The sequence below is a fragment of the Elaeis guineensis genome, chromosome 8 (genome assembly GCF_000442705.2).
Source record: "Elaeis guineensis isolate ETL-2024a chromosome 8, EG11, whole genome shotgun sequence".
Classification (NCBI taxonomy): Eukaryota; Viridiplantae; Streptophyta; class Magnoliopsida; order Arecales; family Arecaceae; genus Elaeis; species Elaeis guineensis.
Window position 1 is genome coordinate 125,507,758 of NC_026000.2, and position 25,939 is coordinate 125,533,696.

A 25,939-nucleotide genomic window follows, 5' to 3' on the forward strand; every position below is an offset into this window, starting at 1 on the left:
CTCGAGATTATCACTCACACAACTTGTCATTGAGCAAAATTCTTCTCCCAAAATTTCAAATTTTTCTGGAATTTATTCATATTTTTTTTGAATTTCTGAGTTTCATGAGTCGACCCCCTTGAGTTGACCCTATGGCAAACTTGTAATTTCTGCCAACTTCCCACGGGCTCCTTCTTTTTAATTAGAATCCTGTTCGTGAGCCGACTCATCTCTTCGTCTTCCTCCCTCCAAGAACCGCCATCTCCATTCCCATTCTCTCCAAAATCAAGGATCTAGCTCAAGGTTGTTCTCCCTTCTCCTCTCCACCACAAATCATCGCCTGGGAAAGGGGATTTTCGCGTCTTCTCCCTTTGATTGAAACGGTTGGAGCGTGCCCTAGCCTCCACCGTTCTTCTCAAATCCGCCTCTTCTCTCCGCCAAAATCCCTCTCCATTCTTTTGTAATCCTTCTTCCACTCATCCACTTAATCCTCCAAGTCTCTCTGCCTGCTGCTGTGTTGAGAATGGCTCCGAAGATGAAGCTTCCTCAAAGAAGAAAGTCGGTCCGTGAGCTAGAAAAAAATGTTCGGAGAAAAAGACAAGCTGCTCAGTCCTCCACTGCTCCCACTCCGGCTTCTGTGTCAGCTCAAGGTCCCTCTCAGTCTTCCCTTAGCCCCAGTAAGAACCCTCTATCTGATAGGAAAGTTGAAACCGGGAAGAATGTGGATTTTCAGTTCTTTGAAAAAGAGGGTTTCACATTTGGAACAAAAATTAAAAACCAGGGTTGGGGTTTCTACTGCTCTTTTAAGGAAGTCACTTTTGTTGACCTAGTTAGAGAATTTTATCAGAATCTACATTATGGGAATGGGTCAGTGACTTCGACAGTTAAGGGTGTTGATATTTGTTTGGATCCTGTCATATTGGGAGAAATACTACATTTGCCCTGTGAGGGTTACTCTTACATGGAACTCCCAGTAAAGGAAGAGGGGATCAGTGTTATTCTAGGGGGAACCTACACAGGGAGCTTAAATAAATTGGAAGCAAAAATTTTGTCTCTTGAGATGAGGATCTTACATCAGTTAGTGACGAAGCTCTTCTTCCCTAGGAGTGGTAGGCATGATCTACTTTTCAGTAGAGACATTTGTATTATGTTTCATGTTATCACTCAAACCCCCCTGAACCTCCCGGCATTAATGATAGAGGCCATGAGAGAGACATTGAACAGATCCAAGGCACATTTGCCTTTTGGTATGGCCCTTACTCGAGTTTTCAGGAGGTTTGGAGTTAGCTTTGAGGGGGAGGCATCTACTAAGCTTTCTCATATAGACACCTTCAACCAACACACTCTGCACCGAATGGGATTTACAAAAACTGATGGTGGTTGGATCAAGGGTTCTGAGGAGAGAGCTGAGGACAGAGTAGAAGACAGAGCTGAAGAAGAAGGTCCATCATCTCCTATCCATGACTTCAGGGCAGCATCACTAGATATCCAGTTCATTCCAGACCCAGAGGCTGGCCCTTCAGAGTTCACCAGGAGGCCCACACCAGTACATCAGCCAAAGAGCAGAGCACCTCCTTCAGAGTTCAGATTGGCTGATGATCAGATCGAGCAGATATCACAGCGTGTGGCTTCCCTACTATCTAGACAGTGGAGCACTACTACATTTACACCAGGGGCCACTTCATCTGATCAGACTTTGACTCCCCACATCTCCACTGTGTTTCAGTTGATCTCAGATCAGTCTATCCGGATTCAGCAGCCTGAGGACACCGTTTGGAGACTGACTGGGAGAGTTCTTGACTTGCAGGGGCAAGTCCTAGCTTTGGCCCATCCTCAGCCACAGAAGTCCACTATTGAGGTCATAGACCTTACTGCAAAGGCTGGCAGGCTCAGAGGTGCATTGGAGGGTGGCTATGAGTTATTGAGGAGAGAGATCAGAGGCTCGAGTGAGCATGCATCTACTCAGTTCACTGCTCTACTTCAGTCTGTTTCCAGAGCACTGAACGTTCTTGATTCCATCAGACTCACTCTTTCTGTCCAGTCCTTGGCCTCTCAACGTTCTCAGCCTCCTAGTTCATCTCGCTCACCTGCTCGTGCCAGAGGCAGACGGGATAGAGGACGTTCTTCTGGTCGAGATCCATCATCTCCTCACCCTATATCTGATGACTCCGATCCTTCTAGTCATGATCTTTACTAGATCCTAGGTGTTAGTCTCTTGTTCTTTCTAGGATCTGTATTTTGGGGCCATGTAATGATATTAGCTAGCTGACTTTTATGTTATGAAATTTGTATTGAAACAATTATGGTTTTAATCATCTTTTACCTATATATCTACTTTTTGTAATGATGTCAATCATCTTTTTGGTTATATATATTCTCCTTGTTGAAATATCTTCTCTTTGTTGATGATTGCTGTTAATGATTGCTGTTAATGATTGCTGTATTGAGGGGGAGCAAACATTAATGATTAGCCCTAGAAGTTTGAAGAAGTATTAAAGAGAAAACATATTCAGAAAAAGAGGGGGAGTTAACAATGTTTGATGATGTCAAAAAGGGGGAGAAATTAAAGAAAAAGCAACCCATCAAAAGCAAAACTACAAATTATGAGAAATTAAAGAAAAAGAAACCCATCAAAAGCAAAATTATAAATTCTTTGAAATAAAATGAATGAATTGGAGAGAAATTAAAGAACAATATCAGAAGTAACATTATTAAATGACTTAAAAATACAATGAGTAAATGGCTAAGTACAATGCAAATGAGCAACCTTTAAAATTACTTCTTTAAACATGCTCTGATATGCTTTAAAATTTTTTTTTTTTGCTCTGATACATCTTAAATTTAACATGCTCAAATATACTTTACAAATTAACTCTTAGACATGCATTGGTACACTTAATTATTTTTGCTCTGATACTAAAACTAAACAATCAAATGAGAATGAGCAAATTTTCAAGATACAACTTGCTCTGATAACAAAAATAAATTTTCTGCTCTAACACCGAAATCACATAATCCAATGAGCAAATTTTCAAATCTTCAAGCAAATGGACAAACTATTTATGCATATGACCATTTGTATCACATGCCAAAAGAATCAATATTCTTTTCAAGCATATGCACCTATAATGCATCCTTTTGAAATTCATGATTCACATAAATGCTTTTGTTCAAGTGTTTTGTCATCATCAAAAAGGGGGAGATTGTTGCTCCTAGATTGATTTTGATGATTACAAAGCAGATTGAAGGGATACCAATATTTTTATTTGAAAAAGTCTTTGTGCTCTTCAGGGACAAAATCATAATTTTACCAAAACCCTGATTTAATAGTATCATTTGGTAGAACAAAAGATTTGTGATTTATTGGCAAAAATTTTATTATTTTTGGACTTGTATTTTTGAAGTTATGAATGTTTGAAATCCATGAGTCGACTCATGAGTCAGCTCATGGCACAATGAGCAGCTTGGCATGCTGAATTTTCAGTTTGGTACGCTGAATTTTTGACTTGGCACGGCCTGTGAGTCGACTCATGAGTCGACCCACAAGGCATGAGTCGACTCATGAGTCGACTTCTGCAATTTTGGGTCAAAAATTATAGAAACTCATTTTTTGGTTGTTGCAACAGAGGTCGACTCATGAGTCGACCCCTGAGGCATGAGTCGACTCATGAGTCGACCCCTGCGACGGAATTTTTCCGCAACGGCTAGTTTTTAACCTGTTTTAAGTGCTTTAAATGCTCATTTAATGTGCTCTAACGGCTCTTTTTCTGCCTAGAATATTTTTCTCTATTTCTTAAAGCTATAAAAGGATTCAAAAGGTGGGAAACATACAAGAGATTGAAAGAAGAAGAAAGAGAAAAAGAAAGAGATTTAAAGAGCATTCAAGAGCATTCAAAAGAGAAAAGATTTCTCAAGCCAACTTTTCACCCCTAATCAAGAGCTCATTTAAAGCCTTCAAGAAGCCATCAATCAAAGCTCACCAACTCCTCAAGCGCTCAATCAATTCTTCATCCACTTTGAGGAAATCCAAAAAGGGACTTCTTCTCTTGAGTAAAGTGTATTTAAAGTTATATTCGCTCATTAAAGGGGCTTTTATTGTACTTATTTGTGCTATAAATTGTTTTACTTATTTTGAGTGATTGTTTTTGTTTTGGAGGGGTTCCAAAATAAGGGAAGGTTGATCCGAACCTGAAATCGGAGTGTATTGAGTTGGCTTGTACCCGGAAAACAAGTGGACTAGCTTGGGATAGCTAGTGTCGGAGTTTCCGACGTTTGTATTCGGGTTGAATACAAGTTTAGTGGATTGGAATTCCCAAGTAGGAGCTTGGGGAGTGGATGTAGGTGCAAGGTTGGCACCGAACCACTATAAATCCTTGTGTTTGTGGTGTGCTTAATTGCTTCTTCTTAACTCTTCATTATTTCCTTGCATTCTTGCTTTAGGCAATTAATCTTGAACTAAGGTTATTCTCCTCATTCATTTAGCTATTGACAAACATTTTTCATAAGTGATTAGTTAAGCTTAAAATTTTTAGAAACCCAATTCACCCCCCCTCTTGGGTTGCATAGCTGGGCAACATCAAGTGAATATCATATAACCAAATTATAATCTTTCAAAGCTTAACTTTTTAATACAATGGATCTCACTCCTAGATCCTGTTAAGCCCTACTAGTAGAGACCAAAATGGTCTATATCATATCTAATAATCTTTCTGGATTATTACTTACTAGCAAACTATAATAATGGCTGATCATAATTGATCTAGACTTGAGTTGGTTAAATTATTTATTGCATTTGTAGGTTTATGTTGGAGAGACATAATTTATCATTTTTAGTTCGTACAACAGAATTGAGAGGGTTGTTTGTTGAAATTCATCACCAACAGGCGTTATTTAGATGGAAAACTATTGAAGACAATCAAGAGACAAGTTTTTTTTTTTTTTTTTTTGAAGAAACAAAAGAATATTAAGATTTCAAAGAAAGCTATGACAGGAAATAACTCTTTTTTCTTCATTTTAAGAATATCCAGGAGGCTTTATTTAGATAATTTTGCGTGCATATCCTACAACACATACCAACACATGGGTAAGGCTTTTAAGTTTATTTTGTAGGTTTTGTTTTTTAATTTCTTTTTTAAAGTACATGGGAAGGGAAGATCCTCTCAAACAACACAACAACATTAAGACGCAGGGATATATACACAAACAGCACCAGCGAGGACTAGGTTACCGTGCTTCATAGGGAAGTTGGTGGGTCCAACAACAAGCTTCGGCTAATGACGTTACCAGATCCAATCAACTTCAGGCAATGAGACAATTAATCTGATGTTTTCTCTTTTATATTAATTAAAGTTGTAATTATTTTTGTATTTGGAAAGTTAAGTCTTTGTTTCATCTTTCTTGTATGGATGATTCTCATCACAAGTTTTTTTTTTCTTGTTATTTGTTGGAGTAAACCGACCGACCTCCATAAATCGATCGATCTCCGGCACACACCGACCGACGCCCGACTCTAACCCATCAAACGAACAGACGATCCTGAAAGCAATTACCGACTATATGTCGGTCGAGCAGACCGACGCTACTCTCGACCGACCAACCGAACATCCCTTATCGAATCAAGATCGGCAGGCGGCCGATATTCGGACTCTACAAACAATAAGCTACTTCGGCCGTCAGTATTTCAGAGTTACTAACCGACAACCGACTCCCGATGAACAGTCGGCTGACTCATTCAAATATATCATAACCATCACGAATAGTTACTCCACTAAATCGCGGCGTAATCCATGGAGATTAATAACTCATTATGAGATTACCGTCCCGTGATTCTACGCCGCTAAATGTGGGATCATATCCGGCAATTATGACAATCTACTCTATAAAAAGGGGATAAGGCAATAAGTTTCGGTAAGCTAATTTTGATACGCTGAGCTCTATCTTCGTTTTCATTCGACTGTTGCCCAGTCCCTTTCTCTGACTTAAGTATCGGAGGGTCCCTACCGGAGATAACTCCAGTCAGTGCGGACTTCATTTTGCAGGTGCTCATTCCCGACGAATAGACGATGAGGGAATTGACAGCAATAGATTGACGTGCCAGGTAAGGAGAAAACAGCAGCGTGCATCAAGAAGGAAACTCGCAATGACGAGAACCAGAGCTCAACGATCAACGGTGACTGACTAGGCGAGACACTCTTCCCGTCAGAAAGGGGCCCCTCCCCTATCTCCGGTAGCAGAGCTCAGTTCTCCATGTCCTGAGATTACCACAGATGCTCAGATTGCTGCGATCGTACAACAAATGAACGCCCTTACGGAGGCAGTCAAAAATCTCTAACAACAGCAAACCAAAACACCACAACCACCGGCGGAGCAACCGGTGGCGCATTTAGCGCCTTCCGGGCATAGCCGCCATCATCCGTGACAATCTCCATCTCTTCCACCAGAGCGGCGATCTCGGCTCTCTCAACAGGATGAGCAGCGGCACTCGCGGCACTCTCGACGTGCCATCCACCATTCACGGTGCCCCTCTCCTTCCCTGTTAGATCGAGCAAGGAAGGCAAAGCGATCGCGAACACCGTCTGTCTCTCCTTCTAATTCATTAGGAGGATCAACCCCTGGAGTCTCCCACCACCGGTGGCTTGAAAACTATGAATATAAGTTTGAAGAAATCGACCGCCGACTTACCCAGCTCCAGACGGACAGTCAGAAATCATCAAACGACTTTGATTTTCATACCGCCCAGCCTCTCTCCTGACTTATTTTAAACAAATCGATCCCGACTCGGTTCAAGATACCGTATGTGGAGCCCTATGACAGTTCCACCGACCCAATCGATTATCTCGAGAGCTACAAGGCTCTAATAACAATCCAGGGAGCAACTGACGCCCTCCTGTGCATCGGCTTCTCGGCCACACTTCGAAAAGCTGCTCGGACCTGGTATTCTGGGCTTCGGTTGAAAAATATCCACTCCTTCGAGCAGCTGGAACATTCATTCTAGCCCATTTTAGCACCAGTCGAAAGCCACCACGAATCTCGGATAGTCTCTTTTCGATCAAATAAGAAGAAACCAAAATGCTTCGAGATTTCATGACCCGATTCAACGCAGCCACGCTTGAGGTTCGGGACCTCAATGAAGACATGGCCATATCAGCCATGAAAAGAGGTCTGAGGGGGTCCCGATTCACGTACTCACTGGATAAAATCTTTCCTCGGATGTATGCTGAACTCTTAGAACGTGCATACAAATACATGCATGCAGACGAAGGAGCTTCTGATTGGCACCAGACAGAGAACAAAGGTTAGAAGAAAAAGCAGAAGAAGAGTGGGGCTCCGACCGAAACAAGTAGGCCCCCATCCAATAAGCAAGCCTCACCCCGACGACGGAGTCTGAGGCCAATGCATAACAGGTATAATTCCTATACCCCTCTCTCTGCTCCTCGTGCACAGATCCTCATGGAGATCGAAGGGGCGGAATATCTACGACACCCTCCATCGATGAAAGCAAGGAATCATGATCGAAGGAAGTATTGCTGGTTCCACCGAGACCACGGCCACGACACTGAATAATGCATCTAGCTCAAAGATGAAATAGAAGCCCTGATACGATGTGGCTACCTCGAGAAATACAGGAGGGAGCCGTCGACTCAACCCCCTCTCGATCAATGACTCCAAATGACTGAGGAAGCTATGAATAACCAACCGACTGCGGGAGTCATCAACATGATCACCAGACGGCTGGACCGAGGGGCAACTCCCGACAAGGAGTTGATGAAGCGCCCAAGACTCCATGATGTAATAACCTTCTCGGAGGAAGATGCTCGAAGAATTCAAACTCCCCACGATGATGCTGTTGTTGTTTCAGCAACAATAGTGAATTATGATGTAAAAAGGATACTTATTGATAATGGAAGATCAACTGACATTCTGTTTTACTCAACTTTCTCCCAAATAAAATTGCCGATGGATCGACTCAGAAAAATCTCGACACCGTTAGTCAGCTTCACTGGAGATGCGGTCACAGTGGAAGGAGAAATCACCCTCCCCCTAACCACTGGGATTGGACCATAACAAAGCACTGTCTTCATAATCTTTACGATCATTCGAGTACCCTCGGCCTACAATGCCATACTCGAAAGATCTAGACTAAATGCCCTGAGAGCGATAGTCTCGACATACCACCTGTTGGTCTGATTTTCGACCAAGAACGATGTCGGAGAAATGTGCAAAGATCAACAACTCATCCGACGCTGTTTCACGATCTTCGCCCAGAACAATAAACCTGAGGACTCCTTATCGGTCGACAAATTAGACCAAAGAGAGAATCAAGAAAGGGGTGAGCCAGTCGAACAATTGACTTCTATCATGATAACAGAAAATCTCGAACAAACGATCTGAATCAGATCACAATTGTCTGACTCGGAGCGACAACAACTAATCAAATTACTCAAAGCCAATACCAACATCTTTTCTTGGTTGGCCATAAACATGCCCGGTATTCCTCCAAAAATAATGACCCATCGACTCAACATCAGTCCAAACGTCAAGCCGGTGAGACAGAAAAAGCGATCCTTTGCCCCGAAAAGATAGAAAGCCATCGATGAGAAAGTCGACAAACTACTCGCAACAGGATTCATTAGAGAAGCTACATTTTCAGATTGGCTTGCCAATGTAGTCATGGTGAAAAAGACCAATGAGAAATAGAGGATTTGCATCGACTACACTGATCTGAATTGAGTCTATCCGAAAGACAGCTTTTCACTACCAAAGATCGATCAGTGGGTAGACGTAACATCGGGTCATCGACTACTAAGCTTCATGGATGCCTTTGCTGGATATAATCAAATCTGCATAGCACCAGAAGATGAGAAACACATGGCTTTCATGACCGACAAGGGCTTATACTGCTACAAAGTATTGCCTTTCGGTCTGAAAAATATCAGAGCTACCTATCAATGACTTGTTAACAAAATCTTCAAAGCACAGATCGGACGAAACATAGAAGTGTACGTGGATGATATGCTGGTGAAAAGTATCCAAACTTCGAACCATATTCGAGATTTGGAAGAAGCTTTCAACACACTCTGACGACACCAAATGAGGTTAAATTCGACCAATGTGCGTTTGAAGTGACCTCGGAGAAATTTTTTAGATTCCTTATTTTGCAATGAGGGATCGAAGCCAACCTCGAGAAAATAAAAGCTATCATTGACATGAAGCATCCAAGTGCAAAGAAGAAGGTACAACAACTGAATGGCAGAATCGCCACACTCAACTGATTTATCTCCAGGTCGGCTGAAAGATGTCTACCATTCTTTAAGACTTGGAGGTAAACGAAGGACTTCTCTTGGTCAGATGAATACCGACAAGCCTTCGAAGACCTGATGAAGTACCTGGCTTCTCCACCTTTACTCATAAAACCAAAGGTCGGAGAGATACTATATCTCTGCTTGGCGACATTGATAGAGATAGTTAGCTCAGTACTCGTTCGGAAAGACAAAAGTAGAATTCACCGATCCATATACTACACTAGCAAAGTACTCCACAATGCCGAATTTCGATATTCAAGAGTGGAGAAAATGATCTACACCTTGATTATATCGGTGCAACGGCTTCGCCCTTACTTCCAGGCACACTCCATTGCGGTTCTTATCGATCAACCATTAAAAGCGATCCTGCACCGTCCTGATACATCGAGATGAATGGCGAAGTGGGTAGTGAAGCTAGATGAATTCGACATACAATACTGACCATGGCCGTCTATGAAGGTGCAAGTCCTAGCCGACTTCATCGCAAAATGCACAATAGCTGACAACAAGTTAGAAGATGCAACCACAGAGGAGGCTGCAACCCCCAAGCCCGACCTAAGGTCAACCTGGGTGCTGCATATCGATGGGGCATCGAATGCTCAAGGTAGTAGAGCTGGCCTCATTCTCACCAACTTAGAAGGGGTAGTCATCGAGTACATCCTTCGTTTGACTTCAAAGCTTCGAACAACCAAGTCGAATACAAAGCTCTCTTAGCCAGTTTGAAAATGGCTAAGGAGCTCGAGATTGACAGTCTGAAAGTCTTCACCGACTGTCAACTGATCGTGGGATAAGTCTAAGGCAAATTCGAAGCTCGAGACCCAATCATGGCAATATACCTTCAAAAGGTGAAAGACCTCATGATGAATTTAAGATATTTCGAGATCTTCCACATATCCAGGATCAAGAATGCTCGAATCGATGTACTTTTCAGATTAGCAATGACTACTTACAGTTCACTGGGCCGAACATTCATGGAGTGTCTTGAACAACCGAGCATCGACAAAAATGAAAAAGTGTTGCAGCTAACAGCCGAACCTAGTTAGAAAGATCTGATCATCCGGTATTTGTCCGATAGAGCTCTCCCTGAGGACCCTGCGGAAGCAAAATGAACCCGATGGGCAGCTTCCCAATATATGATGATGGATTGTCTTTTCTACAAAAGGTCATTCTCCCTTCCCTTACTAAAGTGCTTTGGACCGATCGATGTTGATTATGCACTTAGAGAAGTACATGAAAGAATTTGTGGAAGCCACTTGGGGGCAAGTCCCTAGCCTACAAAATTTTGTGAGAAGGTTACTATTGGCCCACCATGAAAAAGGATGTGACTGACTTGGTCCGGAGGTGCGAACCATGCCAGAAGTATGCCAACGTACAACATCAATCCGCCAGTCAGCTAATGTCCATTGTTGCACCCTAGCCTTTCGCTCAGTGGAGAATCGACATACTCAGTCCTTTTCCCCCGACATCTAGCCAAAAAAAATTCATAGTAGTCGCAATCGACTATTTCACCAAGTGGATAGAAGCTGAACTCCTGGCCCAAATCACCGAATGCAAAATGGAAGACTTCGTCTAGAAATCCATCATCTACAGATTCGGACCGCCGCATACCATCATCACCAATAACGGATGATAATTCGACAATTAGGACTTCAGAGAATTCTATACAAAGTTTCATATTACACATAAGCTTACATCAGTCAGGCACTCGCAATCAAACAGAGAAGTTGAGGTGACCAACTGAATAATCTTGCATGGGTTAAAAACCTAACTGAATGTGGTTAAGGGCCTTTGGGTCGAAGAGCTATATCCAGTCTTATGGACATATCGGACAACTCCTCATATACCGACTGGAGAGTCTCCTTTCAACTTAGCCTACGGGACGGAGGCGATGATCCCACTCGAGATCGGGTTACCATCAACAAGAGTTGAGCAATACAATGAATCAGACAACTCCGAGTGTCGGAGAGCCGATTTGGATCTCCTACCAGAACTCCGATGCGAAGCTCAACTTCGCATGGCCACGTACCAGCAAAAAATATCTCGGTACTATAACACCAAAGTCAAACTAAAAGTTTTTCGACCAGGAGACTTAGTTCTGAGAAAAACAAAAATCTCAAAACCTCTAGATCAAGAAAAGCTATCTCCGAACTAGAAAGGATCTTACAGGATATCAGAGACAAACAGATCGGGTGCCTATCGGCTCGAAACCTTGGAAGGTTCGGCTATGCTCCGAACATGAAATACCGACAATCTAAAGTTGTACTATCAGTGATCCTTATACGCACTTGAAAATACAGTTATGTTCCAGAGTCGTAAACCAAACTTCTAATGAAATGTCGATCCTCATTGTGGGGGCCGGATCATCGATGTCACGGCCTGGGGTTTGATTTTCTAAAGAAGTCAAAAACCTTCAGCCTGATCACCGACTGCATCCCGACTCCCCTACAGAACCGACCTATCTACCTCAACGGGAGGCTAGCACCGACCACGTAGATTTTCTCCACAAAAGTCGTGCTGCCCCCATAGTCAGCTTTTCATTCAAATGGCTGGCTAATTTACCGACTTGATATCAACTGAGAAAGGCAAAATACCAAAACGAACAAAGTCCGATTGAAATTATACCGATATGGCCATGGCCAGTCGAGAGATATTCAGCTTGCCACCGTTTATCAGATAATAAGACGTATGAATCCGATCAAGATCCGAATAATGGATATACGACTTACTATCATTATCCTAATTAAATACGTTGAAACTACACGACTAGCAGACCTTATAATCTACAGAATGGTCGGATCTACGATCTACGTTCGGAGACTACTCCACGACGGACATCACAAATATTTCAGCAAACAAAAATTCTATATCTTGGAGAAAAATATTTTTATTCATTGTCAGAAAAGAAAGTACAAAATTAGATTAAAGTTTGATTACAACTTTCTTTATAAAAAAAAAAGAGATACACCGCCTAATCTTCGTCACCGCCTTCCGTCGAAGAATCGGTGGACCCACTTTGAATCAGTTTCTCCAACAAATTTTACCTTCCAGCTCAAGAATGGTACGAATCGAATAAGACTGCCAAGATGGTTGGCCAATCATACTGCCCGACCAACCACACCAACAACCTAATCCACTTCTACATGAATTCGATCAACGACCACACCCTCCTTGCTGAAGCCCGACCGGCAACCGGAGCTAGAGGCGGGCTTTAGATTTTTGTCCACTGACAAAAATGACTTTGATCATGCAGCTGAGATGGGGACGTGGGATACACAGAAATGGGTCGTCGACCCCACCATCGGCACCAAGAGTAAAAAGCTGACATCGGTCTGAAGCATGATGCCACTTCCAAAACTGACCAACGATCGGACCCCACAACAGAAAAGCCTCCGAGTCTGACAGGGAGTCGTCGGCTGGAACCCACGACCGACCACCCCCTGTGACAACCTCACTCATCGAAAATACTCAAAAAAATTGGACTGAGGAAAGCGACAAGAGGCGATTTTCTCTCAAAAGCTGCCCTCTAACAGAGCCCTCTTTTCAGAAAAAATAAAATGAGGGATGAGTACCTAGCTGACAGAGCCCCTTTATATAGGAATACCCGACGGCTCAGATGAAAGCAGTCAGATCGAGAACACGTTGGATGACGACACGTGGTAACATCTGGACCCATCATCGGATGATGGTTCGATGCACCTGTCTCAGATTGAACCATGTCATCTCTATTCGTGTGAACGTCTCCGACCCAATGGCACCCCGACATATGGTGAAAATCTACATGCCAGAATCAAATCCTGCGACACCGGTTCACCTTCTCAATGTAATAGCTGGCGCTGGCTCACCTTTTCGATACGATGCCTGACACCAAATCCTCCTGCCGATACAACAGCTCGAAAGCAACAAAATGACTGTTCGACTGTACTCCAACGAAGGTGGTGTCAGAGCCAGAATTCAACATGACAGACAATGACTCCTTTCGTCCAAGGCAATTAACCATGTGATGATGCACGTGATGATTCACCATTGGACTCGAGAGTGGGGGGCCAACTGTTGGAGTAAATCGATCGACCTTCATAAATCGATCGATCTCTGACACATGCCGATCGATACTCGACTCTGACCCACCAAACGAATAGACGATCATGAAAGTGATTACCAACTATATGTCAGCTGAGCAGACCGATGCTACTCTCGACCGACCAACTGAACACCCCTCATCGAATCAAGATCGGTAGGTGGCCAATGTTCAGACTCTACAGACAATAAGCTACTTTGATCGTCGGTATTTCAGAGTTACTAATCGACAACCGACTCCCGACGAACAGTCGGCCGACTCATTCAAATATATCATAATCGTCACGAATGGTTACTCCACTGATATCATGGCGTAATCCATGAGGATTAATAACCCGCTACGAGATTACCGTCTCGTGATTCTATGCTGCTAAATGCGGGACCATATCCGACAGTTACACCGATCTACTCTATAAAAAGGAGGTAAGGCAACAAGTTTTGGTAAGCTAATCTTGATATGTTGAGCTCTGTCTCCATTCTCATTCGACTGTTGCCCAGTCCTCTTCTCTGACTTAAGCATTGAAGGGTTTCCATCGGAGACAACTCCAGTTAGTGCGGACTTCATTTTGCGGGTGCTCATTCTCGACGAACAGGCGACGAGGAGATTGGCAACAACATTACTAGATGGTAAATAAGAGGTTAGAAAAAGACAACATGCTCTTGTAAGAGAAGTATGGGAACAACTGAAGAATGCTTTTTGGAATGATTTAAATCAATGGAATTGCACTACTCTAAGGAACCATTTACAATTTCTTGATTGCATGATAAATATGAAGTTCATTTTGTTGGGATATGCAAAGATGGACCACTGCTCTATGGATGATTATATGCTTAGATGTGAATAAAAAAAGTTTGCAAAATGAAAAAATAACCTCATACAACTTGTCCTACTATTATATATATGATATAATAGATTCGTAAAAGAAGTGTCTCACTAACCTCATTTTCATCAAAAAAAAAAAAGAAAAAAATTGCCTATAAGAGTTTTTTTTTTTGGTAAAAATAAGAGTTGTTCATTTCTTTAATGTTTCTCAACATTAAATAATAATTATATGATAATTAGTTTATCATTCAAATTAAGATAGAAAAAAAATCCTAATCGCTAGAATATTTAATAGCTAAAACTAAAAGCCTATCAAAATCACTGATAAAATCCATACTGCTAGCAATGGCAGTGCTTAGGTCTTTAACCATCTTTTTTGGATCTTTTTACTCGTTGCAACAAAGATTTAGTTATGTTTAAAGTCTTATAACATTTATAATCATTTTGCAACTAATGTATTCAAAATTTTAAATTTTATGGGATAGAAGTATCTCAGTTTCTCCATAGAAAATGATGTCTTGCTGTCCTGCCTTTTTCTTGTAGTAGTTCTGATCAAAAGCTTCGTAGTACCCTCTATCTCTCTCCTCTTCTTCTTTTCTTTGCTTTCTTTTTTTTTTTTTCTTTATTTTCTTCTTTCTTTCCTCTTTTTTTTGTTACCTTTTTGACTTTCATTTTTGTTATTCTTTCTTTTTCTTATCCATTTTTATACTTCTTTTTTTCCATTTTCTTCCATCATTTCTTATTTTTCCCTTCATTTTATTCTTTTTCTTGTCTCTTACTTTTATTCTTTCCTTTTTCTTCTTCTTTCTTTTTGCTTTTTCTTTTCTTCATTTTTCTTTCATTTAATTTTTTTATTTTTTTTTTCTTTCCCTGCATACATAAGTTTTGAAATCTGACTTATCCCAATCTATTCTTTCATAGGACTGAGACAAGTCAATCGGGAACACCCCCCATCCTTTGGAACTTAAAATCTTGGATGTATTATTGTTTTCTACTTTATATTAACTAAAAGCATCTTTACCGATGGTGATTGTCCAACATGTGGTTTTTCTTTTGTTTTTTTGCTACTTTTGTTTTTTTGCTAAGTTGGATGGTCTTTTATTCTAGAAAACACTGCCAAATTAAGAGTTAATATTCTAGCAGGATTCCATTACCTCATGTTTAATTGGGATAATGAGAAGAAAGATGGATGGATTTAAAAAGATGGATGATCTCTATCTATCATTTGATTTAAAAAATCTTAGAAAGGATGGATTTAAAAGTTAAGAGGGATTGTCCACTCATTCTTACCTACCAATTTATATCTTACCAAATTGGGATGATACCAAAAAGGATGGGATGAAGCATATAAGAATAAGTAATAATTAGGATTATCTTCTATTTTTTTTTTATATTCACTATTTTTAAGTTAACTTTTTCTATAAAAATTAATTAACTATTTAAATTAAATTATAAATTAATTAGTCATTTATATAATTAATATGTATAAATAAATTTATTCATATATAATTAATTTATAAAATTATTTGTTAAATTAAATTAAATTAAAATTATATATATAATTTTTTATATAATTATTAATTATAAAGATTATAAGTTTATATGTTGCCCTATGTCTTTAGTATAAATTAATATTATGAAATGATGACAATAATAATAATAATGCTATTATTATTATTTTATCAATGGATAGTTTAGTAAAATTGTTTTACAAATACCATCCATCCTTTTTGCATTCCTCCTAGAAGGAGAAATCATTCCCATCCATGTTCATGTTTCATCAAATACATGAAAGACATCTATCCTTTGCTGTATCCATCCTTCCCCTCCTATCTATCTTTCTTCCAATTTATTCTTCGAACCAAACAGAGGATGAGTATTAAACTCGACAATGCTTGTCGGACTCATCTCTTGGCCCATATTGAACTTATTCGAAATCTTAGATAATTTCAATCAAGACAATATACTATCTTTTGATTGTATTCATCAAGAAAGGCTTTGATACTATTATAGGATTTCGATGTACAGTAGAAGAGAATGGTGTTTAAAATTTTTCATTCAAACATCCAAGTATACCGAAATCCTAATACCCTAAATCCCTTGGCTATAGCAATCAAAGTATAAATAACTAAACATGATATGAAGAATACCTATAATGCTTATTTCAATTTTCATTAGACACCCAAGTGTTCGTCTTCCAATAGTGATCCACATGGGAACTACATCAAGAACAATACTCTTTCTTAAATCTTGCTTCAAGAGTTTTAGCCTCTAGAACTCAAATAGCCTCACACAGATCAGGATCAGATTTCTTCATGAACCGATTTCATCCTTTCGAAGACTCTTCTAAAGTTCTTAAACCTCTCCTTCAAAACCTTTTATCATCTTTATCTTAGGGTAGGTTAGGCTTGTCTTAATAGAAAAGCCTTTGTCCTAAATTAGGATGTAGGAGATAGAGAGGTTTGTCCTAGACAATTTAAATTTGTCTAGGACTGAAGTTAGAATGGATTGGAATTCTGATGCCGTGGTGTCTAAATAGGATGAGAATAGGCGCTCAGGGACGGCCACATCCCTTCCTCACGCCCACTCAGAAACAACATAAGAAACAAAGCCTTCTGATAGAAGGACTCTCTCCAAACATTGCATCCCATTGTCCCAACCCCTCGAGCTTGTGCTGCAATCAAGTGGTGCATAAGCATCCCTTCCCACTTCAGATTACTCTGAGATCTACCATATGGGATCTCATCTGAATTTGAATTCAGATGGGAGGCTTATCTAAAAGGGGTGCAACCTTCTGCCCATGGCAGAAGGACTCTTCACGCCAATAGGGTGCGCTACCCTGTTCTTCATCCCGCACACACACCGAAAACAATCAGTGTTTAGGCATCCATCTAATTTTTAGATAAATCTAAAATTTGTCATATCAGATCCCATTTGAATCTGAATTCAAATGATAGGGACGTCAGCAAGGGACACCTCTTTTTGCCCATGGCAGAAAGACTCTTCACACGAAGAGCCATGTGAGTTCTTTCCATCTCACCCGCACGGCTTCACTTCCAGATAACTTCAATGCCCCAATTTTAAATCCAAATCAGCCATCCCAAACTTTGATATATGTGCTAAAGAGTGCAAGGTGATGTGGGCTACCACATGGATGTTAAACCTAAGTGAAAAGGACTCTTTTCTTTGTCCACGCACCATGGCGTGCGCCCACCATCAACCGAGCGCCGAGAGTCCTTTCTAGTTAGGACTCTTGGTTACGATGCCCCAGAGGCCATGTGGTGCCATTCAATAGCTGCCACAATCTGATCCAAATTCAAATTAAGTTCTGACTCAATTTGGTTTGATCAAGTAGCAAAATTCGAACCAAATCGAATCCGATTCAAAGAGCTAGGATTTTCACACATGCTTGCATGCTTTCCGATAATCCGATTGGATCCAAAATTTTAGTCAACCATATCAAATGGATCATTGGTCAAATTTTTTATGTGTGTGATCTATTGGATTCCACATTTAGTCAGTAGTAGGTTTGGATGCAAGTTGACCTAATTTGATTAAAATCTTTCTAATTGATTAAGATCCAAATCGTACCGACCCGAGTTCAGCAATTAGAACTCTTTCTAATTGATGATCAAATTAAACATTTTAATTCAATCAAACCTACAAGTCAAAATTGATATCTTGCAACGTATCATGACTATCTAGAAGATATGAAATTTGATAGAAATACCAAATATATCTATCAGTAGCAAGTTACCATACAATTTAATCCTTCGATCATCCTGCATCCCGAATATATTAATGAGTATGGAATTATGTCAAACTCAAACACATATTCATATTGATTCTCTATCAATCAGTGATGACTCAAATGATGAAGCATTAGAAATCCTATCTAATCTTCATCCTGCTTTTGCTAAAGTCTTTCTGAGTCATTTAAAGATGAGAATGCATAGGATGACATCTCCTCTTACTAGAAGTGATCGATTCCTTGTTGACTGACTCACAACCTTCATACACACTCCACCATATCCAGAACATCCCTTATATATCTTTACATCTTTCCTAGATATGAACCAAAATATGGATTTATGGGCATAAAATTTCATGATAGTCTTAGGTCTAAAGATCACTTGCACAACTTCCACTTAGAGAACCATCTTTAGACATACAAGTAAAGCTCCATAAGATATTTTCTGTCGGTGGGTCAATTCAGTGAACTCATTCCCTAATGAGCACCCATATTTTTGTATTAGTGTTCCACACAAGTGGTTTGTGAAATCAACCATTTTCTCCATCGAGCATACATGAAATGTGCCAATCTTTCTAAAATATTGATTCCTAACTCAATGCTTCTACGACCAAAAATATTGTAGATTAGGATTTTGAGATTTTAGGTTTCACATGTATGAACTTTTTATGGCCCTAAAATTATTGTCTTAATCTATAAAATTTATTATAATCTTAAATATAATAAGATACAGCTGTAATGATGAATAAAAAATATTTTATTTATAAATAAATAAATAATATTATTATATAAATTAAAAATTTATATAAAAAAAATTATCTTATTATTTATGTGATTGATTTATAGGATATTTATTTTTTCAATAGGTGGCCGATTTGAGCACCGCTTATTTCTTCTCTCGTCGGGCTGTCAAAATTCTTGACGTGACCGCGTCATCGTTTCGTTTCGTTTCGTTAGGCGCACCAATGCGCACTGTCTATTTTATTTTACGCCTGTGGTTATCCAGGACAAGTTTGGCACCTTCCCTTTTCACAAAATAAATTCTCGGTTGGTCTCCCTCCCTTTTTTTACGTCAAAAAAAAAAAAAAAGAAAACTGAAATTGAAATTTTTGTTTTTATACTCCTTGGAAGGATAAGTCTTTTGATATATTTCACACTTCTTGTGTGGATGATTCTCATCAGTTATTTTTCCTTTATATACTGGATTATCCATGAGAGATTCTAAAAGGACAGCAGGCTCATGTTAGAGAATTATGAGATTACAAAAAGAGAAGGCCTTTTAGACTTACTTAAATCAATACCGTTGCGCTATTGTAGAGTAACCATTTACAATTTCTTGATCAATGATCAACATGATGTTGCACCACGTCAAGATGGATCAGTCCTCTATCGATGATGATGTGCATGCGTGCATCTACGAAGAAAGAACGTACAAAATGCGAAACAACTTAATATAACTTGCCTACGAGAGTTTTTTTTTAAATAAAAAAAAGCTTCTCATAATTAAATAATAATTACGACAATTAGCAAGTAGTTTACCTTTCAAAACAGAGAGAAATAAATGCAAACTTTAACGGCTAACTCCAGAAGCCTATCATAATCCCAGATAAAAAATCTATATTGGCTTGCCAACGTCGATGCTTAATTTGGTGGTCCTCCACTTCATCACATGCTTTTGGGAGCGCATGACCGTCTCCTTTCTATGACAACCGCTAATCAAAAGCATGAGGTTTACCTGAGGAAATATATGGCTCATATTAAGCACAAGTGGCTTCTCATAGGCTACTAGGCTTGCATTGGCTTCTAAAAGTCATGAGCTTCTCTCTTTCTCCTAACGTACAATGAAAGACACTCTTTGCTTTGTGAAGTCTGATATAAAGGAAGAGCAATTACAAACTTTTCCAGCTATCACCAGGAGGACAATTTCTTAGGTTGATATAATTGTGACGACAATGGCAGGCATGCTGAGTACTTTGTGTCTTATAAGAAAACAGAATCTTGTAAACCGGCTTATCCCAATGGTTACATCCATTGGTTTAAAAATCACAGATTCTAAGCTCTGAGTCTTGGATGATGTATTCCCACGAAATTGTCATGTAGTTGGATCTCTCTGCATGGAGCGATCTCCCTCTTTTACCGAAAAAAGAAATAAAGGACAACATCGACCAGCCAACAGCTCTCTTTTTCTTCAATCCATTTAGAACTCAGTTTCCACAAGGTCTTACTTTTACATTAATTTGCCACTCAACATGTGAGAGATCAATTTTAAACTAAATCCAAACAATTGTTGGGTTTGGGCTGTACCGGTCGTACCTGGAGTTCGCATAATGGTGAAGTCTAAGTTCCTAATGAGGCTATACTCAAATGTTTTTAACTAACTCAGAGGTTATACTTAAAAATTTTAAATACTTTGTACAGAGTTCGATTAGGTCCAATTGGATTGAGTATAGATCTCATATATAAGTTAGGAGTTTCTTCCCACCATGCCTCCAATATGCATGACTCCTTACTTATCCTTGATCTTCTCTAGGTGAAAGCAGAGTAGTTGGATGGATTTCATCATCTGATAATGTCAGGAGAATCATTAAACAGCTTGGAAGCATATTTTTCTAAAGGGATTGAGGAGCAAGCTGCACGAGCCTTGGACTCCATTTTACATACCATTATATAATTCGGCAACTTATTTCATAAAAATTGAAGATTGTGTCTAGAAGATAATTGGAGACAGTGGCATGACAACCAATTGTTAGTGGAGAATTCACCGCCACCCTCTGCTTCTATTTGGTTATATAAATCAAGAGATTGTGACAACATGTAGTTTAGTACTTGTTGCTACAAATCTCTGGTCTGAGGTGTGCGGTGATGGCCAGACTCCTTCCAACTTGGTGGTCGATCTCTATCTGAGGACTGAGATTTTTTGAGAAATCTACAAAGAAAATCCAATTTCATTGGAGATCCTTCAATGGGGGACCCTTTGATGGTTAAGTCTGTCGGAGTTTGAGAACGATAGAGGAAAGAGTATGATACTGAGTTTGATTTATTCTCTAGAGCAAACTTTATCTGAGAGTTTCCTGTTGACAAACAGAAGTATAAACAGAAGAAGAATAGAAAAGAGGGTGAAGACGAAGATTTCAGAGGAAGAAGGGATACTTCTCTAGGACCAAATGGGCCTTTTTTATTAATTTTCATGGGCTCAATTTAGGAATTATACAAATATATTTTCTTCTAATTAGACGATTGCATTCCTAATCAGAGGGATTCAATTTAGGAATTATACAAATATATTTCCCTCTAATTAGATGATTGCATTCCTAATCAGAGGGATCTACAGCTCATTTCAACACTTCCCCTCAAGATAGGTTATAGATATCATAAAGACCCATCTTGTCACGAATAAATGAAAAAGAAGGCACACTAAGACCTTTGGTCAAAATGTCTGCTAGTTGACTAGCAGATCGCACATAAGGCATACAAATGATTCTGGCATCAAGCTTTTCCTTGATAAAATGTCGATCGATCTCGATGTGCTTCGTCTGATCATGCTGTACTGGATTATTAGCAATATTGATTGCTGCCTTGTTGTCACAATATAGCATAAGGGGCGATGACTGATAAAGGCCTAGATCCAATAACAAGATCCGCAACCATAAAATTTCGCACATGCCATGTGCCATAGCTCGATACTCTGCTTCAGCAGTAGATCGAGCAACTACATTCTGTTTCTTGCTTCGCCAAGTGACTAGATTACCTCCAACAAAAGTACAGTAACCTGAGGTAGAGCGACGATCATCAAGTGATCCAGTCCAATCAGCATCTGTATAACACTCCACCCATAGGTTGCCATGATTAGAATAAAGTAAACCACGACCAAGACAGCTTTTGAGGTAACGAAGTATCCGTGTCATAGCATCCATATGAACTGAACGTGGATCATGCATAAACTGATTTACCACACTAACGGCGAATGCAATATCAGGCCGTGTATGAGATAGATAAATCAAACGTCCTACCAATCGTTGATAACGTTCTCGATCAATAGGGACACCGGTATCAGCTACTAGTCGATGATTTTGTTCAATAGGAGTAGCAATAGGTCGACATCCCAACATACCGACTTCTGTAAGAAGATCTAGAATATATTTTCTTTGGGAGAAAAATTTTTTTTTTGAAGAACGAGCAACTTCTATCCCAAGAAAATATCGAAGATGTCCAAGATCCTTCACCTCAAATGCCTGTGCCAGCTGAGCCTTCAAATGAGCTATCTCCTCAGAATCATCTCCTGTGACCACAATATCATCAACATAGACAATCAAAACAGCAATCTTACCATTGTTGTGCCGAAAGAAGAGTGTGTGATCTGCATTGCTCTGTTTATACCCCATCTGAATGATTGCTTGCCGGAAGCGATCGAACCAAGCACGAGGTGACTGCTTTAAACCATAAAGAGATCATCGTAACTGGCATACTTTGCCCACTATTTGAGCAGTAGCAAATCCTGGAGGAACATCCATATATACTTCCTCCTGAAGTTCTCCATGAAGAAAAGCATTCTTTACATCGAGTTGGAACAGATCCCATCCGAAATTAGCAGCACATGATATAAGAGTTCTAACAGAGTTCATTTTTGCAACATGTGCAAAAGTTTCATCATAGTCGATGCCATAAGTCTGTGTATATCCTTTTGCTACCAAGCGAGCTTTGTACCGTTCAACAGTACCCTCAGGTGTCTGTTTAACTGTAAAAATTCATTTGCATCCCACAATTTGTTTACCAGCAGGCAAAGGTACAAGTTTCCATGTATTATTTTTTTCTAGTGCTTGCATTTTTTCAAGCATGGCGGCTTTCCACTTGAGATTTTTCTTAGCAACCTTCCAGTTCTCGGGTATGGAGACAGAGGACAAAGAAGCTATAAAACTCTGATAAGATGGAGAGAGAGACTCATAGGATATAAAGTTAGTGATGTCATGTTTGTATCCTACTCCATCCTTAAGTCGAGTAGGAATACCAGCATGACGAGTAGGTTTCCGTAAAGCAATAGGAACATTTAGATCATCATTATCTAATGTAAAATGGATGGGAGGTACAGGAGAATTACCATTAGTCGTAGAAGATGAAACCGTTGGGACAGGAGAGGAAGACCTGGAGATTGGAGAATGCGTAATAGACTCTGAGAGAGGAGATGAATCAGATAAAACAAGCTGTGGGAGAGTCTCAGATGCAGTTTCAGATGCTTCTCCTTGAGTGTCAGATGCTTCTCCTTGAGTGTCAGATGCACCATTTGTACCAACATCTACAGTAACATCCACAGTAATAGGACTCCCTCCAGAAGACTCCCCTCTCGACCAGTTCCAGAGATAACGGGAGAGGAAGAGGACACAGAAGATATATAGAATGGTTCAGACTCCCGAAATGTTACATCAATGCTGATAAACATCTTCCGCTCAGTCGGACACAACATTTGTATCCTTTTTGAGTAGCTGAATATCCTACAAAAATGCACTTGAGGGAACGAGCGTCAAGCTTGCCAACCGAAGGTCGATGATCCCGAACAAAACAAACACAACCAAATACCTTGGGGGGAATTATAAAAGAATTAGTTCCTTGCAGGCATTCAAGAGGAGTCTTGTAGTCCAAAGTTCGAAGTGGCATTCGGTTAATCAGATATGCTGCAGTTAACACTGCTTCTCTCCATAAGAATTTAGGAACATTCATAGAAAAGATCAAACATCTTGTCACTTCAAGAAGGTGTCTATTCTTTCTTTCAGCAACTCCATTTTGAGCCGGTGTGTCAACACATGTTGTTTGATGTATAATTCCATTATTATGTATATACTCCTCAAATTCTTTATTAAGATATTCTGTCCCATTGTCAGAATGAAAAATCTTAAGAGTTGCTCCATATTGAGTACCAATCATTTTATGAAAATCTCTAAATGACTGAAATACTTCATTCTTATTTTTCAATAGATAAACCCAAGTGCAACGACTAAAACAATCAATAAAAGTGACGAACCACCGATGACTAGAAATAGCGGTGGTCCCACAGGGTCCCCATACATCAGAATGAACTACCTCAAACATTGCTTTACTACGTCGGCCTGAGTTTGGATAAGTACTTCTAGTGTGTTTAGCTAGTTCACAGGCATCACATACAGCTTCTTTTTATATGTTTCAAAAACAGTTGGAAATATACGAGCTAAGAGAGTAAATGAAAGATGATCAAGCCTGCAGTGTTGGAGCAACAGATCTTTCTTTTGTGAAGATGAAACAGTCAAACTGGTTTCTGAGTAGCCTTCAGACACTCCTCCCTCCAAATAATAGAGCCCATTACGCATTATGCCAGTCCCAAGTTTCCTCCCTGTCTTTGGTTCCTGAAAGACACAATGTGTTTTGAAAAAGTTACGGCACAATCAAGATCATTTGTAATAGCACTAATGGATAGGAGATTTATAGGAAATCTTGGGACATGTAGAACAGATGATAAGGGTAATTCGGAAGTGCATTTGATAGATCCTTTTTCAGAAATAGGGGTAAAGGAGCCATCAGCAAGACGAACTTTATCACGACCAGAACAGGAATATAAGACACAAAATCTCTAAAGGATCCAGTCATATGATTGGATGCTCCAGAATCAACAACCCAGGGAGAAAAATTACTACAGTTAAGAGCATGAATTTGATCACTGATACCTATTTGGGCAAAATTACCCTGAGAACTGGCTGGTTGATTTGAAGAATCTTCTGTGGAAATGCTGCTTTCAGAAATATTTACATCAGATCTGAATTTTTCAAAAGTTACATTTCTTCAACTGATAAATCTCCCATAGAAGAAAAATGAGCCTGATTATACTGACCTCGGCCTCTACCAAAACGACCACCTCCACGACCACGGCCTCTATTTGGACGACCATGTAGCTCATAGCAGTAAGCTTTGATGTGGCCCGGCTTATGACAGTGGTCACAAATTTTAACCCCACGAGGTCGAGGCTGAGTTTCTTGAGCAGAATTAGGAGAAGATCTTCCAAGAGTATTAGGCTGTACCACAAGTGCAGATCGTATAGCTGTGTTCGTAGAAGAAGACATAGTGGTTAATCGAGTTTCTTCACTAAGAACCAATGAAATTGTTTCATCAAGAGTTGGCCACTTCTGTGTACTAAGAATAGAAGAGCGTCGATACTCAAACTCTGGGTTTGGTCCATCCAAAAAATCCACAAGTCGCTGTCGCTCTATCCATTTGCGAAACACATCAACATCACCAGGATGAGTAGGGGTAAAGGGACTATAAAAATCAAAATCGTTCCACAACCTTTTTAATTCTCCAATATACTCTGTTACAGATCGGGAACCCTGATTAAGTCCTCGAAGCTCTCGTTGGATCTCATGGGCATGCATATTATTGCCTTTATAAGAATAAGTTGTGGCTCCAGCCTGCCATAACTCATAAGCATTCGTTAGTGCCTCAACCGTATGAGCAATACTTGGTACCATAGAGGCAAGGAGCCATGCTACTACCCGAGAGTTATTAGAATTCCACTGTCTAACAGCTATCCCATCTCCTTCTGGCCTTTTTGCAGTACCACTTATAAACCCCTCAAGATTGTGAGAATCCAAAATTAGACGAACATGTCGCGTCCAACTTAAGTACGTACCCGGCCCATCCAATTTGACCGGGTTAGTTTCTAGGGTGATCTTTGAAAACTCACTACCCGAGATACGAGATTCCATCATCCTAACCATTAACTTTTCTAAATCCTCCATAGTTAAAGGAGTTTTATCACCCATAAGAAAAAAACTTAAATGATCAAGTAAACAAGAACAATCTTGAGGGAGGAAATTGAAGTTTTCTCACCAATGATCTGAGATAAACTCAGATGATGAAAAAATATCGAATCTCTGCTTCCATGAAAGGTGCCTTGATAATATTCAGAAACTCCAAAACAGGACGCTCCATTGTTGCTCCAGAAAAAACAGCATCTACAATTGGAGACACATGTGACAGCAGTAGAGGTTC

General features: G+C 39.8%; 1 protein-coding gene across 1 annotated transcript; it reads right to left on the reverse strand.

Annotated features, from left to right (window-relative positions):
• Positions 1–6,296: 6,296 nt before the first annotated feature.
• On the reverse strand, positions 6,297–25,686 carry LOC140851230 (uncharacterized). Its single transcript, XM_073242790.1, has 9 exons — positions 24,783–25,686; positions 24,637–24,680; positions 24,083–24,300; positions 23,430–23,500; positions 22,935–23,219; positions 22,618–22,664; positions 22,104–22,356; positions 21,351–21,848; positions 6,297–6,511 (listed from the first exon to the last, which is right to left on the reverse strand). Exons 1-9 carry the CDS (start codon positions 25,684–25,686, stop codon positions 6,297–6,299), a joined length of 2,535 nt encoding a protein of 844 aa, XP_073098891.1.
• Positions 25,687–25,939: the final 253 nt, after the last annotated feature.

What these genes read in the sequence shown, in the direction of transcription:
- LOC140851230 (XM_073242790.1), bottom strand. Translation starts at nt 25,686, where the DNA reads ATGGAGGATTTAGAAAAGTTAATGGTTAGGATGATGGAATCTCGTATC. An exon ending in GAAACCTACTCGTCATGCTG is followed by an intron (nt 22,665 to 22,934) that starts GTATTCCTACTC and finishes GAATTTTTACAG; the next exon opens with TTAAACAGACACCTGAGGGT. An exon ending in AGCAGACATTTTGACCAAAG is followed by an intron (nt 6,512 to 21,350) that starts GTCTTAGTGTGC and finishes TCGATCTAACAG; the next exon opens with GGAAGGAGAGGGGCACCGTG.